Source organism: Chlamydotis macqueenii, chromosome 6, assembly GCF_036417535.1.
Source record: "Chlamydotis macqueenii isolate bChlMac1 chromosome 6, bChlMac1.mat, whole genome shotgun sequence".
Lineage (NCBI taxonomy): Eukaryota > Metazoa > Chordata > Aves > Otidiformes > Otididae > Chlamydotis > Chlamydotis macqueenii.
In genome coordinates this window covers 13,792,529-13,810,407 of record NC_141561.1, presented here as the reverse complement: position 1 = coordinate 13,810,407, position 17,879 = coordinate 13,792,529, and the positions used below count along the sequence as shown (strand labels likewise).

General features: G+C 39.4%; 2 protein-coding genes across 6 annotated transcripts in view; both read left to right on the top strand.

The window, feature by feature from the left end:
- The window catches only part of PTPN4 (protein tyrosine phosphatase non-receptor type 4), a 115,267-nt gene extending 104,981 nt beyond the window's left edge, over positions 1 to 10,286 (top strand). For all 3 annotated transcript variants that reach the window (XM_086750669.1, XM_086750668.1, XM_086750667.1), the window contains 2 exons: positions 1,160 to 1,295; positions 3,643 to 10,286. In XM_086750669.1, coding sequence (XP_086606795.1) covers positions 1,160 to 1,295; positions 3,643 to 3,729 — 223 coding nt within the window. In that variant the 3' untranslated portion in view covers positions 3,730 to 10,286. The remainder of the gene's footprint in view (positions 1 to 1,159; positions 1,296 to 3,642) is intronic.
- Positions 10,287 to 12,914: 2,628 nt separating this feature from the next.
- EPB41L5 (erythrocyte membrane protein band 4.1 like 5) overlaps positions 12,915 to 17,879 on the top strand; it is a 58,078-nt gene continuing 53,113 nt past the window's right edge. For all 3 annotated transcript variants that reach the window (XR_015258896.1, XM_086750672.1, XM_086750671.1), the window contains exons 1-2: positions 12,915 to 12,977; positions 13,983 to 14,167. Coding sequence is in view for 2 of the 3 variants with exons in the window: in XM_086750672.1 (XP_086606798.1) it covers positions 13,988 to 14,167 (180 nt within the window). In the remaining variant the exon portion in view is untranslated. The remainder of the gene's footprint in view (positions 12,978 to 13,982; positions 14,168 to 17,879) is intronic.

Below are 17,879 nucleotides of genomic sequence, written 5' to 3'. Positions count from 1 at the left end.
CTCTTCCAACACAAACTATTGTAGGATTCCGTGATTCTCATTACATCACTGAAATATGTAGTAGCTTTGATGCCACCTTCTGGGCAAAGATTTAAAGTAGTAGTTTGGCTAGACTTAATTTGAAGTTATGCTTGCAAATCAGAACAATTAAGCTTCAAAGTTTGGAATGTTTATATTAACTAATTTAGAAGCAAACACTTTCATTTGTTGACTGAAATACTAGTTGTATGAGTTGAGATAATGCTGGCATTTGAAAATATCAATTAGGACCTGTAGTCAAATATGGAGACACATTTGTTTTTTATTTCAAAAGAGCAACATAATTTTCTTGAATGTAAAAAATCTGAATTTGAAACTGATTGTCAAGTTTAAGGTTAAATTTTCAGTCTTTAATGATTGCTACTTGTGTAAAAGTGTATGTGTATGTTAAAAATGCAGATAAATCTTTAGATTTATTTTTAAGCTAAAGATGATTCACGTAAGCTTTCTCAACAATTTTGCCATGCTGAGCTGTGTATGTTATAGTTTTTCCTTGTCTTGAAAGGGGTTGCTATTATGTATTCCTTTTCAATCTACACAAGTTACATCTCTTTAGTACTTTTTAATACGAAGAAAATTATCATTATTGTCATCCTCCAGAAGTTTCTAGTATTTGTTCTATTCCTTATTCTGAAATACGAAGGTATGGATCGCTTCAAGAACGTACACATGGTTTTATCAAATCAGCCCAAACATTCCCGTAGTGGTCAAATTGACACGAAGCGCACACTGTATGCTGGGTATCTCTGTGTTTTATTATCGTCTAGATATTAGTATGGTTTATAATACGAGCTGAATAAATACCTTTTTTGAAATTCTGCTCAGGGCGATGGCTGGGTTAAGACAGTCCTCATTCAAAGGACTGACAGTTCTGCACTGATTGGTTTTTGCTCTGATCAGGCAGGATGGAGGCTTCAAGTGACAGCGACACAATCTGTCTAACCTCTGCCATGATAGTATGGGAATCCTAACAATCAATTGTGAGAATCCTTGAGAAAGAAGATTTTATGTTGGGACTTTCTTTTAAATACCTTTTAGGAACATATGTCCTTAAATATGAACTATATTCCAGGCACTTCTGTTCATTTTGGGTGTTTTGTTTTGTTTTTTTTTTATTCAGTGCTGGCATTGGACGGACAGGAGTTCTTATCACTATGGAGACAGCTATGTGTCTTATTGAGTGCAATCAGCCTGTTTATCCATTAGATATTGTGAGAACCATGAGAGATCAAAGAGCCATGATGATCCAGACACCTGTGAGTATCATACTTGCTGTTCTCTGTTGCAGAAGAATAATTTCGTATTAGCTAGTCATATAATGAGACAGATTTTTCATATACTTGCTGTTGATCATATAGCAAAGAGCTCCCCTTTACCCAGTGTAGCTGTAGTCTTGGCTCCAGGCAGGAATGAATTGCTAAGGCTATTGGAAAGGAGCAATTCTTTAAATTTCTACAAAGAAAACTTGAAAAAAAAAGCAGCAGCTGTTTTAGGGTTACCTGGCAATTAATGTCAAAAAGGGCCAATTTTCAGCAGTGTACAGATTACTGAGTGGAGAAAGCAGGAGTCTAATTCCAAGTTTTAAGAATGGGAGTATAAAGGGCAAACAGAGACAGATCCAGGACATGCAAGAAGAACCTTCAGTCATGCAATTCAGTGATTTTATGTTGCCTTAGTTATAATGAAAACAAGCTTTAACTCTGCCCTGTAGTGACCCAATTAAAGGAAAATAATTGGAGAAATAATATTTTTTAAAAACAGTGTAATTAAATCTGATGTGAGATATATCAAAGTAATTTTAGGTGTATTTAGTCTAAAAAAAAAAAAGTAGTTTGTGTTTTAAGTTTTTAGAAAATACCTTAAAAGGGTCAAAAGATGGACTTCTGTTGTCTTTCAAAAAAAAAAAAAAAAAAAGACTTAGACTCTTGGTTGTTCCACACTTTGACCAATTCCAGGTTGTTTTTTTTTTAATCAATAATCAGTTGTATAGTTTTACTTGTAGTATATAGCATTTAAACAGAAAGTATTTTGAAGGAGAAAAGGCACTAGATCCAGTGTCAAATCTCTCCCACAATTACCTAAAGGTTACTCATTTAGTAATTTTAATGCCTCTGCTGCTGTTCCCCTAACCAAATTTGAATAAACCTTTTGTGTTCTTCAGAGAGTATTCAGCGTGACAAAAAGTATATATGGGCCTCCATTTCTAGATCATTTATATTCATTGCTGCTGTCCAGTATTCACGTTCCACTGAAAAAAAAGTTTTACTACTCAGCTAAGACAGGAAGGATGAGGAAGATGACAATACATGAAAAATAATAAAGGATGGCTCTTGCTGTTTGTGGTGAATGTTCAGTATGAATAGCATATCTCTCAAGGATACATAGAGAGGAAGAGGGTTTTATTAGTAAAGGTAGGAGGTGCAGTGGTAAGGCTTTTAACTATTTTTTCACAGGATGTGCTAAATATCTTCTGGCCTTCTAATTTTTCACAAAGAAACCAGAATTTTCAAGCTTCGGTGAAACACAGGTGTTTACTGCATCAGAGGGAGAAGGAATAATAAAAGACTTGAAGTGGAGTTTTTTAAGATTTCGTAAACATTAGCTATTGTAATTTCTCCTCTGGCACTTTTTCTGCTTGTGTATATCCTGAAAGATTCACTCCATGTCCACAAGATGGCCCTGTGCTTGGTGTCGATGTGTGTACTGTATGAGGAGAGTTTAGAGCCTCCTCCAGGGAGCACTGGAGGCAAAATAAGTATTTTGCACAAAGATGTGCAGATGTAACTATTCGAATATACATGCAACAATACAGTAAATAATTATTCTGGTGCTAAATCTGTTACTGTGCCGGTTTAAGATCTGACATCACTAATTACTGCATAGAGAGGGATATGCCACCACTCTAAAAAGGCCAGCATGTCGGCTTTCTGACCAGTATATACACCATTATGCGGTATTCAGTGTTAGTTGTGGTGCTTCACAAAACAGTTATTTTTATTTCATTTTATTTTCATTATATTCTAATTTGATTAGTGTTGGGGTTTGTAACTACTATTTATTTTAAAAAAATATTAGCGCTCTGTGTATGCAGGTGCTAGACTTGGACTACATTGCAGAGTTAGACATTATGTAATGTTAAGAAAATGGAGTTCTGGCTTTTTAAAACAGGAAACAATTTTCTTTCTTATCAAATTCTGAGAGAGAGGTGCCAGTAACATGCCAGAATTAATTTAAGTATGAAAAAGTGCTTTGAAACTATAACTTCTAAATCCAAACACATGGAAACCTCAGGTCAGTGAAACTTCATCAATGAAATGAAGAGCCGAAAATTACTAAATAGGTGATGTAATAGTAGTACTGGCTTTGTGGGTGTGACTTTTGGTATATATTTCAAAGTGCCTTTCATCCCATTCTGCTGTTGAGAAACAAGATATTCTAATTAAAAAGTTCCTGTTGTTCCGTGTTTCTTAAACTAATTTTGAAGCATAGTTCTTGGCCTGTCCAGAGAATGGGATGGGGAAGTCTGAGAGGCCTTTTTTGCTTCCAAATGACATGGTTCAATTAAGTTTATTTTCAATTTACTGGATCTACTTTCCTTTTCAGAGTCAATACAGATTTGTATGTGAAGCTATTTTGAAGGTGTATGAAGAAGGATTTATTAAACCTTTACAAGCATCACTGCATAAGTAAAGAGCAAAAAACCTAGGATATCAGTTGAGGAATCCTGTCCTCTATAATGAACTGGCAGCATTCTTTGTGCCATAATACTGCTTGCAGGAAATGATAGTGAAGTACAGCAAAGAATTGACAAAGGACTTTGAAAACTTCAGCACTGTTGCACTTTATGTTGAAACAAAATCAGTCTCTGAAACTCTTCTAACCTTCATCTGTTTGAAGACTTTATTTTCGTGCTTTGCTCCGAACAAACCATAAACTGAAAGAACTAATTGTGTTCAGGGTAATCTACGATATTTCATGGTAGTGCCATATACTGCGCTTCTGGTTGAATTGCTACAAACAAGGCTTGGAATTATTTCACTCTGTTTTACACCCGTGTCTCTTAAAATGAAAAACAAATGAAAAAAATACACTAAGCCATGGTCTTTTTCCAGTGCTAGGTTTATTTACTATGTACAGACTCTCACTATTTTGTTTTTTACAACATTAGCAATATTGCCGATACTAGATAGATACACACTGCCTACTGATGCAGCACACTTTGTCGTACACCCTTACTAGAGACCAGCTGGTTGTTAGAGGAAAGCTGGCGTCTGTGTTAACCCAGCAGTAGCTGCATAATGCCCACTTACCAGCATCTTGTACAAAATAATAACAATAACAATAAAAATAAATAAAAAAATAAACAGCATTTATTTGACACAGCTTGTGTGTCATACACTGGTGTATTCTGATTCGTGTGACTTAAGAGTACGTGATGGGAACTAGTGCATGCATTATGTCTTAACCCCTTAAGTGCCTTGAGACTTACAGCGTACATCCAGTGAAAGGCACTCATGATTCTGTGGGGGTGGTATTGTCCTGTCTTATTTATCTTAATGGGTTCAGATTTTTAAAAACGGCCCTTGGTGCTTGGAATGTGTTACCACAAGGGGTCATGGAAATACCATTCCCTCTTTCCTTACAGAAATACCTGCGTGCTACCCTCGGTAGCAAAAGCACCTCTGCCAACTTAATGAATGAGCATTGTATGCTGCTGTGTTGTAATTATGTGAAAAATCTGACACATTCCTTCATTCCTTCCAACTAGTAACTTACTAGCAGCTTACTATGAAATGCTGGTAGGTCATTAGAAGCTGATACTTTGTTTTATCCTTTTATTGAGAATAGCTGTCTTACTCGATTAGAACATAACTCTTTAATAGCACTGATAATTAAGTTGAACTTACAGTCAGGTGTGATTTAATTCCCTTATCTGCTAACCAATTACTTTTTAAATTCTCATAGTTGATTTCAAGCCATGTTCGTACAGGTCTGCCTTTTATAGTTTTTAATTGTTTGGGTGGGGAGGAAGGGAGGAGAACACTATGAAGTTGTCCCAGAATTTTATTTTAATTCCATAATGACCCCAGTCACCTTCTGTTATGCTTGTGCAAAATTGTTCCTGTTGGTATGGGTTGCTTCTTATTTAAGTAGGTAGAAGATTTGTAAGAAATGTCTGTCTGATACAGTATCTGAGCTCATTCTAAAGATACATAAATGTCCCAGTTTTTAAATATTTTTTTCCAATATAAGAGAAACCAAGTCAGAAGCAAAGTCTCCAGTGTAATATACTGTAAGAAAAAAATCAGTCACTTCTTTGACTGCCCTGTGACAACATAACTTTGTGCCCTCTATTTAAAAGTTTTAATTTATTGTATTGGTTTCCTGAAAATGTTTATCCAGTAAATTTTGTTGTAAGCTATATAGAGCATAGAATTAAAATTGAAAGTTCTACGCTAAATAATTTTTAACTATTGAAGAATTATATTCTATAATATACTGTGTTCTATGGACATTTGAAAGAGAACAGCTATGAACAAAGTGAAAAATTATTCAGGCAAAGTAAAATCCTTGCTTATGACTTAGTAATAAACATGAACCACAATGCCAAATGGAAGATAGATTTTTAAATATTTTTAGAAAGCAAAATAATATTAGGTGGCCTGTGGCCTTGTTACTTATATTTCTAGATTTGATGCCTAAATCAATGTTATCCCTCAGTGAAAAACGAACCTTACAAGATTCTTTGGATGTGATAAACTGAAAGAGAGTAATAAGGTAGCTTTAATCTCAGTTTTATTTTAAGCCATTTGCAGCAAAAGAAAATTCTTCTTTAGGAAAGTATAAGCTTTAACTTTCATGTGATGAGATTATTAGCTGAGATGCTGGCTAATTGGAAGGTTATTTTACACTCAGCACTTACTGTCTATAAATTAAAATCATCCATTATATTGAAATAAGTTTTCTTCATAGTCAACTTGTAAATGAAAATAGCATTTGCCCTTTTTTTCTGAGGGAAATCAGAAATGGAGTTTATAGCAACATAATATAGTGTTGGTATGTCACATATTGAAATATTCTAATGTAAAGTTGCCAAAGCAGTTTGAGTTGAAAAGACCCATTTATACCACAATTAAGTGTGGGATATTTATTGGTCACCTGTCACTACTGTTTTGATTAGAAATGCAGGCGAGAATAAAAGGTCTCTTCAAAAATTTTCCTTTGCGCTGACTTAAGCTGATCTATAGTGTATTAACTAGTTGCACTGGGGGAAAAAAAAATGGAACAAAGTAACTATTCGTAGATAATTGGCCATCAGCAACTCAGTGGCTTTTGGGCTTCTCCAAAGCCAGGACAGTGGTAACCAAAAACTGATTGGGAAAGAGAATAGCATTGAAGCCCTTCTGCACCATAAATCATTCGTTCAAATGTTTCTACCTGTTGTGGTATAAATGGCCTTTCAAATATTTTTATATGGCCAAAAAAAAAGCAAAACTGCTAAATATTTTACTTTGGGTTATGAAGATCTGTATCATCCTTCAGAGTTTTTTAAAGAAGTTTTTGTATGTTTCATGCTGTACAAAAAAACATGAATGTATCTTTCAGACATAATGACCTATAGATCTATATGTGATTGGTGTTATGACTGTTGGATTTTATGAATAATTATTTTCATACCATTTGATTAGGAAAAATGTTGGGGGGGTGTGGGAGAGAGTATGTTTGTAACACTTCCATGATACAAATCCAGTTTAAAAAAAAAAAAAAAAATTTTCATTGTAAATAAGAGCAATATTATGACAATTTTGTGCCAATGTATAATGTTAAGACTTTTGTTTTCCTTTTAGGTTCAGATTGAAATTACCACTACCATCTCTTGTTTAAAGTTGATTTGAAGGGTTTTTTTGTAGAAAGACATGGGGCTCTAGCAGGGGCTTTCAGTGGTTTTGGGGCATTTTTTATTTTTGCTAAATATGAAATAAGGTGCAGGTATTGTTTAATGAAACACCTTCAGACTGTCAGCCAATCCACTTTGAGAAATACTGCTTTAGATAGACCAGATGACTGAGAGCTGAATAATTCATTTATCCTAAATTTGGAAGCATTTGGTATTTTAAATAACTTGCAAATCTCAAGCAGTAAAATACTGCATTTTATTTTTATATGTTCTCTCCCAGTTATGGAGAAAGCCTGATTATTTTTTTTTCCTCACTGCATTTAATGCTAGCTGACGTTTCTTCCACATTTCTCTGGTAAATCTTGAAAGCTTATGTCCCGTATATATAAAGCAATAACACTTCTTCTAGAATATCTGATCACAGTCTGGCACGCCTTCTTTTAGAGAAAGCATGAGAAAGCAGTTGGGAGACTAAGGAATGTGAGGAGTTTGCTATGGAACCCTTGTAGCCGGCAGCTTTCCGTGGAGACCTTCCAAAAAGCTTCATGGTACCTGTGGAAGGGCCACAATGCAGCAGATCTGCTGCAGTTGCACTGCCCAGGGAGGCGGGAAGTAGGGAAGGTCTGGCATAGAGATGCTGGAGCTCCAGGTATGCTGTGGAGCTGAACTATGTGATATTTTTATGCTTCTGCAGTGTGTGCAGGTATGTGAGTGATGTTTGATGGCTCAGGGAATTAACATGAGCATGAAAAACTTCACAGATCCACCAATTTGCAAGCAAAAGCAGGTTGTCCAATATGTATGCTGTAGTTTGACTGTGGAGCCAATATGCAGGCAATCTTCAGGACCCTCAGTCCTGAGGATAAATGGAGGGATTGGATTATGTTCTGAATCAAAATTTTGCACATTTGGACTTCTACAAAGTATAGGAATGGTGCCCTCTAATGTCACTTGTAGCCCTTTTGTAGCTCACCTCTCAGGTCCCCAGTTGGCTGGAGGTATTTGCTAATTTATGTACCCACCTTTTGTCTTGAGACTGGAAAAGCTCTTTTCCATGGCTACGTTTCGTGCTAGGATCCAATATCAAAATCTAGTAAAAATATATTCATTGATTAGATATGGATCTTGCATGAAATTGCAGAGATTGTAATTAGTGGTGATTGGGAAGCTGTTACAAGGGGAAAATGGTTGGTTGGTTGGTTGGTTTTGAGTATAACTGTTCTGTCCAGTACCAGTTACCTCACTGCAGTTATAAATTAAAACTGATTTCTGTTTGTTTGTTTAGCAGTGTGCAAAGGAGGCCAGTTTGTTATCACTGGATTTTACTTCTGTGCTGGTTGCTACCATGAGCATGCATCTTTTCAGTTCGTAGGGCTTCTCTAGTTACAAGTTTTTAACTGGTGCATAAGCTGTAAGCTCTGGCTGTTGGCTTTGGCATGTTTTGCTCATTGAGAGCTCAATGGTAAAAATCTGAGATAAATCACTTTTAAAAAAAATGCTGAGATTTTCAAATTAAAAAAAATGGACTCTGATTTCTTTGAACCAGTTGCTTCATTTAAAAAGAAAAAAAAAATTGCCACTAAAATATGTATAATTGTAGTCTGCAGTAGCATGAACTATGGTTTCATGGTCTGGCTGACAGTTTGTTGGTTGTGTTATTTCGTATTTAGCAAGCTTACACATTTTAGAGGGTGATTTTTACAAAGTGTTGTGATGTTTGAATAGTAGCACTTTATCTCATGCTTACTACTGAATGAACTATTGGACAAAACAAATTGGGTTTGGAGAGAGATGCTTAATGGGTTTCTGTACAGAGATGATTTGGATTACACCCTGGTACGAATGCTTCCTATTGTTCCAATCATTTCTGGTTTATTGTGCATGTGTTTCTGAGGGACTTTCAGAAAATAAGATACTAATAATTCTATCATCTCAATTTTCCTGTTTTAAAAAGAATATAAAGCTTGTATTTCTAAAAAAAAAAAAAAAAAAAAAAAAGGAAAAAAGAAAAGGTGCAAATAGAAACTACAGGGTACTTGTAAATTTATCTCTGTGATCTCTCTCAGCTAGCTGCAAATTAGCTATGTTTACTGTAAATGTTTCTGCTAAGCATTATTTTTAACATTAGATCAATTACCTGGAAATCAGTATTTTTTTTTTTTTTACTTAACTTATTTGAATTTTGATAACTAAAGATAATGCACAACAAAATTTAAAGAAGTTGTGACCCTTTTACTCCTAGGCCAGGGGCCTAAGACATGAGTGAAAGGGTTAAACAGTTTACATTAAGCTGTTGTTTTCTTTAACTAGAATATATCCACAAAGACTTAGACTATAAATGATCCAGTGCAATTATCTCAGTACATTGGGCCACAACAGTAACAACCCATAAAAATCTTACAGGAAAATTAAGGTAAGAAAACAAAAGTTTTATTTTATCCGGCGTATCCAGATTTGTTCTCCATTTGGTTTGTTTCATTTACCAGTCATCCAATTTTAACCAGTCAGTTTGGCAGGGCTGTTTGTGTAAGGTTTGGGTTTTTTTTTTTCTGTAATAGGTGCTATACTATGTGTAAATACAAAGGGAAGAATATTATTTAGATCATTATTAATAATCAGATGGTGGCAATATTTTTTGCTAGTTACTTCTGGTAATTAATTTGCATTTCCAGCTGTGGCTTTCAGTTGTCAAATTTCATCTCAGTTTCATACTGCTGAATGATGGATTGCAAGTGTAAAGTAAATCATCTCAGAGTTGAGTAGCTCTTTTGTTGTTTAGACTAATTCTTGTGTATCTTTATTAATGATGGGGGGATGGGAAGGTTCTTCCCATAAATAGACTTTTGCCTATAAATTTGTTTAAAAGCACATGAGGGGGAGGAAAAAAAAAAAAAAGAAAAAAAGAAAACCTAAACACAACAACTCGGCTACAGAGCCGAGGTGGTTGATTGAAAATGATGGAAACTTGAAATTGGTCAACACTGGACAATGTGAAAATAAATTCAACTTCTGTCACTGCAGCTACTGTATGCTTTAAAGGGCCTTATGTATTTGTCCTCATTTTGATAAAATGAAATTTCTTGCCATTAAAATGATACACTAACTTCTACCGAAAACCAGCAGTTCCCAGGATAAATACGCTAATTAACATTTAACAAGTCTTGTTTTAGTCTTAAGTAAAATTTCATTTTATTATGTGAAAAAATGCTGTTATGCATATTTTGTGGATATATTTAATTTCAGTTGACAAATAGTTGTCTAGGTACAGACTTGAAAATATATATATAGTTTACTTGTGGATCTTAATTGTTTAATTGCAAAATAAAGATGTGCTTTAGTAATTTAAAGGGGTTTTTTTGTTGCTGTGATTTTTCTTGCTACTCTACACACTGGTTTGTTTTGCTACTTCTTATGCTTCTGATGCCAGATAATGTTCATCTTGTGTTTTACTTTTTGACATTGTATGCCATAAATATAGTCCTATGGATTAAGCACTTAAAAGAGAATGCTAAGTTATCAGGAATGAAATTGCTTGGCTACAGTGTCAGCCAGAGTTTTTAACCTGAAAATATATACTGCAGTTCTTGCTGTAATGGAAGAATAACTATTTATCTTCTATACGGTGAGTGTTTTGGAGACAGTGTCCCATAGAGATTATAGTCTGATCACAAAACTGAGGAATACCGATGAGAACAAAAATTCAGGACGGAAGCTTGTGATGAAATATTTGCTGCCAAAAAGTGTGAGGATATTCAAAGCAAAAGTAGGAAAAGATGATTAAAGGACTTAAGAGGGAAGACAAAAACCTGAGGAGGAATAATTGTGTAAGAGAAGAGACAGACCTGTATGTTCTTAGTTTGGCTGATTAATTTAGGACTTTAAGGAGAAGGTGTTTGCATTTGAAGTACAAAAAACTAATCTAATGGGAAAGCATTCAAGGAGAGAAACAGAACTAAGAAGAGATTTGTTTAAACAGGAATATGAAGACTGGATAGAAGATAAGTCACAGATACCAGAGTTGCACATGCGTATACTTGGATTGTATCTGAGTAGCAAATAGTGAGGAAGGAGCAGATTGTAATTACATGAAGAGTAGCAAGAGGCTGGTGTGACGAAGTGCAAAAATAAGCAAAAATGTTTGTGTCACTGAAGCTACAGAAAGGAAGCTGGAAGTAACAGAGTTCTTGGTGGTGGCAAGGGAGCTTGTGAGTGAGAGTGGAAAGAAGCTCAATTTGAGGAAATAATTGAACCTAGGCAGAAAATTTAGGGACAACTTCCAAGAATTGGGTAATTTATCCTCCAGATGCTTTTGTCTAATAGCAAAATGTGAATTGGTATACACTTTTTGGCAAGGAGAACACCATTTATGTGGCAGAGATCTCCAGTAAAAACTAAGCATCCTTGTTATGCAAATGATCGGTTAGTTGATCTGCACTGAGAATTCATCAGATATCTGAAAACCTCCAAGATAATTTCCCCCCCCCCGCCCCGCTCCCCCTAAATATAGTAAGATTTTGTATGTTCCTTTTGGGAACTTTATTGCAAGCCCCTACATGTATTTTATGACACTATACCAGGAGCAAGCATAGTCCCTGCTGCTCTGATGAAAAGTACCTCAGTCCCCCCGTTTTGTGATTTATGTTCCTGAGTAAATAACCAGGCATGAACCTGAATCTCCCCTTTCCCCTAAGCTTGCCTTGCTCCTGCCTGCTCCGTTGTCAACACAGGGGTGCTAAAATAACTGACATTTAACATTAAAACAAGCCTGTTGCTTAGGCAGCAAATACTGTGGGCAATTACGTGGCAGATTTTTGTTTGTTTTTTTTTTTTTTTTCCCCAGCAAATGGCATCAAAGTAACGCGATGTATGTTTGGGCACTGGAGCCGATTTTGCCATAGCAGTGTACTAATGGGTGTTCCGTTATGCCGGTTCCTCCGCGGGGCAGGGGAGTGACCGGTTGTCTCAGCCCGGGTTTCACAGCCCAGTGTAGAAAATGTTGCATTATTGTTCGCAAGAGCGGTCCCAGTAACAAGCCGGAGTCTCTGCTTTCCCAGGCTGTTGCACAGGCTGGATTCCCAGCTGTCCTGGGATTCTGAGGGAGCCTGGAGCTCATTTACCCGGAGCAGTGTCCGAGTTAGCTGGCACCGTACTCTGCAAGCAGAGTTTATATTGCCTTCTGTTTATATTGCCTTTCCTGAGGTTTTCTACTCGGAGATCTCAAATACAAGCTTGGACACAAGTATTTACGTAATCCAAAAAAAAAAAAACAACAAAAAAAAACAACCAAAAAAAAAAAACCAGTAAAGTGCACGGCCCCTTGTACTGGCTGTGGCTAATGCCAGCGAGCAGGGCTTTTCCCCTTGGGCTGGAGCAACATGGAAGAGTTGTTACACAAGTTCTGGCTGAACAGCTGAGGCAAGCTTCTACTACGTGCTCGCAAAAAATCCCACCAATTTTGCGGAATAAGGTGAAAGCCATCCCGAGGCTCAACCCGCGGTGCCGCCGCGCTGCAGGCCTTGCCTATCGCCTCTCCCTCACCACGCAGCCGCGATCCAACAGGTCCCACGCCGCCGCCGCCCCCCTCCCCGGACAGCCCGTGGGCCGCGCCGCGCCCCGCCGCCCCTCCGCTGGGCGAAACCACCTGGCTCGGGGAGGGGGCGCCCCTTCTCCAGCGGGACCCGCCCCTTTAAAGGGGAGTTGGCCCTGCGGCGCGGCACGACCGGCAGCGCCTCTCTTTACCGTCCGCCTGCCGGTTCGCTTCCTTCCCTGCCGCCGCTCCCCTCGCTCTCCGCGGGAAGAGAGCAGCGTCGGGAGCCGCCAGGTGAGTGAGCGTGGACGGGCGGAAACGGACGGCGAGTAGTTGCCCGTTTAAGGGCCTCCCACATCGCTCCGCCATGTTCGGCGGCCCGCCCCTTCCCGGGGGCTCCCTCACCGCCCCCCCCGCCCGCCCCCAGGCGCTGGAGGAGCCGCCGCGGGGACGAGGTCCAGCCGCCCCCGGCTCCGCTGCTCCCGCCGCCCGGGCCGCGGGGCCGCCCGTCAGGTGAGCGGCGCGGGGAGCCCGCTGCGATCGCCGGCGGCACGGAGGGGTCGGTGGCGCCGCGCCGGTGCCCGAGCGGCCGCCACCACCCCGGGAGGGGGGGGGGGCGCGGCGCGACCCCTGAGGCGAGGCCGCCGGGGAGGCGGGGCAGGAGCGGGGCGGCGGGCCGGGGGTGAGGCGGCCGGCGGTCCCGGGGCGTTATGTAAGGGCGGGGGGCGGCCGGGGAGGGGGATTTGGCGTGGCCGGGGCTCCCCCGGGGAGGCGGCCGGGCAGCGCCGGGTTTGGGTGCTCTGTGCTGCCATCGGGGGCGACCGGGCGGCTGTTGGGGCGCGGGGCTGACTCATGGCCGAGCCCCGGGTGTTTGTGTGCCGGGCGGGCGCTGCTGGGGGCCCTGGGGACGGCAGGCGGCGGCCGATGCCGGTGAGCGGGCGGGCGGGAGGCTCGGCGCGGCCGTGGGCGCAGTGAGGCGGGAACCGCCGTGCCCAGCGGGCGCTGGGCCCTCCTAGGGGGGGCTCGGGACCACGTCCCCGGTGGGTAAGAGAGGTTCTGGGGCGGGAAGGACCATTTGTAACTTTATTTTCGATGAGAGAAATAGAGTGTGTCAGCCAGCAACATAGCTGGTGGTACGTAGTTCTTAGCTGCTTTCCGACTTTGAGGGGACATCATTATCTCGTTGGAGACTGTGGTAGCATTTGTATTAATGAAAGGCTGTGATTGATCGTGTGAGATATAGGCGACCGCAGCTTTTTCCCTAACGTACTTCCAGATTGTCCCAAAAATCACCCCAACGGCCGTCAAAGGTTTGAGCTGAGTTTTTTCAAAGTACCCAAAGAGTGTGACTATTGAAATCCAAAGAACAGAAGTTACTGTTTAAATCTCTAACAGTTTGTTATCAAAGTTTGACATTTTCTAAGAACTTTAAATTCAGGCGGTTATTTTTCCTTTTCTTTTTTTCTGTGAAAAAAACCTAAACATTAACATGTTCTTTTTCTGTGCTGGATTTTGTAGCAAAGATGCTTAGCTTTTTCCGTCGAACCCTTGGACGGCGGTCTATGCGTAAGCATGCAGAGAAGGAACGACTGAGAGAGGCCCAAAGAGCTGCAACCCACATCCCTGCAGCTGGGGATGCGAAATCCATAATTACTTGCCGAGTAGCGCTGCTGGATGGAACAGATGTCAGCGTGGACTTACCGGTACGAGTGATGCTAGTTTGTTTTTTAAATCCTGTTGGCTTGTGTCAATCTGATTGTGCTCTTTGCTGCTTACAAGCTAGGTAAAGGCATATCTGTTTGTCATAGTGACTGACCCTGGGATTTGATGTTCACTAGGTTACTGCTCATAAAAAGGTGCTGAAAGAATAGTTAACTTTGTTATTTGCTGAAACTAGAGTGTTTTGATAGATGACATTGTGTTAATGTAATTGTTATGCCACGGCTTAACTTAGAGAGGGTAATGTTTTGGATGAATTTAATTTTCTTTTCAGTGAGCTGTGCATGTGTATTGAGAAGGAAGGTAAATCTCTTGGTGTAACTCTGTTGAAGAGGAGGGATGAGTAGAAGTACTAGCAGTACTTTCTGTGGGGGTTTTGTTTGCTTTGATTTTGTGTCAGGGATGGATGCAGCTTTTAACACTAACTTGAATGGGCAGGAGAAGAGAAGAATTCTACTTCCTTTCCCTCCTCAGGGCAAATTATATAGCAGGGATTGTGTCATAGCATAGTGCTTTTTTGGGAGTGAGGTGTTAGCCACTGTTTTACATTTCTAAAGCTTCGTTAGTATACACGTGTCTCTTCTGCTCTGCTTGATTACATACCTGGTTTTGGCCAAGAGGATGAACAGTAGTAATAGAAGTAATGTGCTCTGTTTTTCCATTACCATGTGTTATAGTTGTTAGTGACTTGTTTGGAGCTCACATAGCTGAGTTAGGAAGCTGTGGGTCTGCGAGACCTTCTGACTAGTTCCATAGGATTTGGCTATGTCAGTTGAGCTGACGTTGGAGCTGCTGGCTAGAAAGAGCCTGCAGAGCAACCATTCTTGAAATGGCTTTTCTTTCCTCCTTTTCTTATCTTAAGCACAATTCTAGAGTGTTTAGAATGTCAGGGAGTCTGAGGAGGGCTCAACTTTGTTAGAGTATTGAACGATGTTGACAGAGTGAGCAGAAACAACTCTTGCAATATCCAGAATCTAGAATGAAAGAAATAGTTTGGCATCTTTATTTGTGAAATGACTATACAGATAGTTTTACTGCCCTCTGTAAAAGCCTAATTTGTACATCTGTGAAACAATATAACAAATATATCCAGTGCTGTTTGGTGCCTAGGATGTTTGATTTGAGGCCAGGAATGCCCACAAACACTTTATAGCAAGAGTTACACTTAAAAAGTACTCAAGTTTAAATTGGCGTCTTCACATAACCAGAGCAGTAATCTGTGGAGCTGGAGTTGGCTCTGTAGGCAAATTCCTGGCGCCTCTAAGAACATTTCTAAGGCTTTGAGGAGCATAAATTGAACCTGAAGAGGTGTCGTGACCTGCCATCTGAGCTATAAAACTTAGAGCAGGGTGCAGTAGTAACTATTTCCACAGGAAATTCTTTTTTATTCTTGCTTTTTTCTTTATAAGCCAACATAAAGTCTTGTCTGTGGACATAGTTATGAGTAACAGTAAACAAATATGCTAAATCTACATAGCTAGATGCAGTAATTACAGTGCATTGTCAGTGACTGACGTGTACCTGTTCCTTTGATGATTAAAATACAATAAATTAAAAATAGATTAAATGTTTAATTTCAGACTCCTTAGTGTGTTTGTTCTTATGTCTCCACTTGCATCATTCATATTTTGAGGCTGACTCCAAAAGAGGAAAAAAAAACAGATGAGAGGAGACAAGGGATAAACTGCAAGGTACAAAATCCGGGCAAAATGACATTGCTTTCTGAAATCTAAAGCTGAATTAAAAATACATATGGGGAGAGAAAGAGATATTCTTTTTCTTTTACAAAAACTTTCCTTGAGAATCATTGTCCTCTTTGGGGTACGTGAACTCCTGTTATCTCACAGAGAGATGCTCTTAGGTCTGCCCGTTCAGTTGCGTGCAGTCCCATTGTCTACCTAAGACTGAGTCACTTAGCAGACAGGTTAGTTCACGGGTTAGTTCACAGCCAGAGAAAGAGTTGTCTTGGCAGGAATGAATGTCATACCTTTTTTAATCCATGGCTGCATAAATACTTTACGGTGACATAGGTGGTTGCTGTCACAGGAAGAAGAGATATTGCTTTCATTATTGTGTTTGTCCTTGTTTTCACATACCCCTTGGCAGAGGAAACAGTTTTTTGGCAGCCAGGCTGTAAGCTAAGTCAAGGAAATGCTGTGGCTGAAAATAATTGGTATAATTTTGTTATGTTATTTTCCAGCTGGAGCGATTCTCCAGTCTGGTTCCCCATGTGCCTCCCCAAATGTGGTGAGGAAGCGGTTAGAGACGCTATCAGGCTTATGCTTGCTTAAAATGCTTGTTGAGCTATACCGTTACAGTGAATTTGCTACTGCAAGAAGAGTGTTCTGGAGTTACACTCGTTCATATAATTGAATCTGAGATTGATGAATTTCTGTTTAAACTGGGAAAAAAAAAGCAAAAGGAGAAAAAGAACTGCAGCCACAAGAAACATTATTGTGCAAGCCAAACATGTTTCAGAGTCTTTTTAAGCAGCAAAGACTGATGTTTTTACAAATATTGACAAGGAGACAGAAGGGACATGTTGTAAATGATGCAGTTTAGATTTAATTTATTAAACACGGAGCCAGGATTTGAGCAGTAACTCTGCTTTTTGTCCACTGATCTTATATATGGTGTCTGTCAAGCCCCACTTAATCTGTCCGCTTTCCTATTTTTTCTGTTGTTTTTAATTACAAAATTGCCTGACTTGAACTGTTCATCAAAGCTAGTCCTATGCAGTATGTAGACTGGATTCTTTTTAATAATCTATGTATTTTGTAGCCATGTCAATGGCTAAAGAATATCAGTGTTGAATATACTGCTTACTGGCACTTTGGTATGTTCAAAATGGGAGGCATGAACTTCATGCCGAGTTATCAGTGTTCTTTTGCGGCAGATCGAAAAGTGTGGAGTTTTTTTCCTCACTTTCATCTCGCGTTCTAAAGTTGCGTTTCAACCTGGTAGTTTTCCTCATCTGTTACCACTTTTTTGAAGCTTTATGTTTGTCCAAATGCATTCAGTGTTTTTGACAGACTTAAGTGCTTAGTGAAACACTAAAAAGCTTACTATTTTTTTTTAATCTATGAAAAGTTTTTATAAAATATATCATGTCTGTTAACCATGTTAGGGTTGATGCTGTGATCATACACATTGTTTTACTGTTAACTTACCTCAAGTTCAACTTGGACAAAAGTTGGGTTGTGCTTTTTCTGCTAATTGTTTAAGATACAAGGGTGGAACATTTGCTTAGTGGTTTGAGCGGTGAGACAACAAGAACTTCGTTTTGCTGACATCCCCTATCTTACTTTTAATCCTGTTCCTATGTGAAACTAAACTCTGTTGTTCCTCACTGCACTTCTGGAATTCTCAAAAGCCATGAGCAGCCCTGATTTACTACCTGAAGGCTCCGTCAGCTCAGTCATACCAACCTGGGCTCCCAAGGGACCCCCTTCAGAGCTGGAGTACTGGCTCTCCTGGTGGTCGTGGTTTGTGGGGAAAGACAAGTTGGGAAGGAGGAGGGCGTCATAGCAGTGTTTTTTTTCCTTGAAAGCTGTTTTTATTTGGAGTCACCAACAGCTTATGAAGTACTTGTGAACAAAAATACTTGTCAAGAATTTCAAATAAAGTGCTGCTTTGAGTACTGGAAGGCTCTGAGGATTTATAAATCAAAAGATCTAAAAATGGAGTATTTGTTGT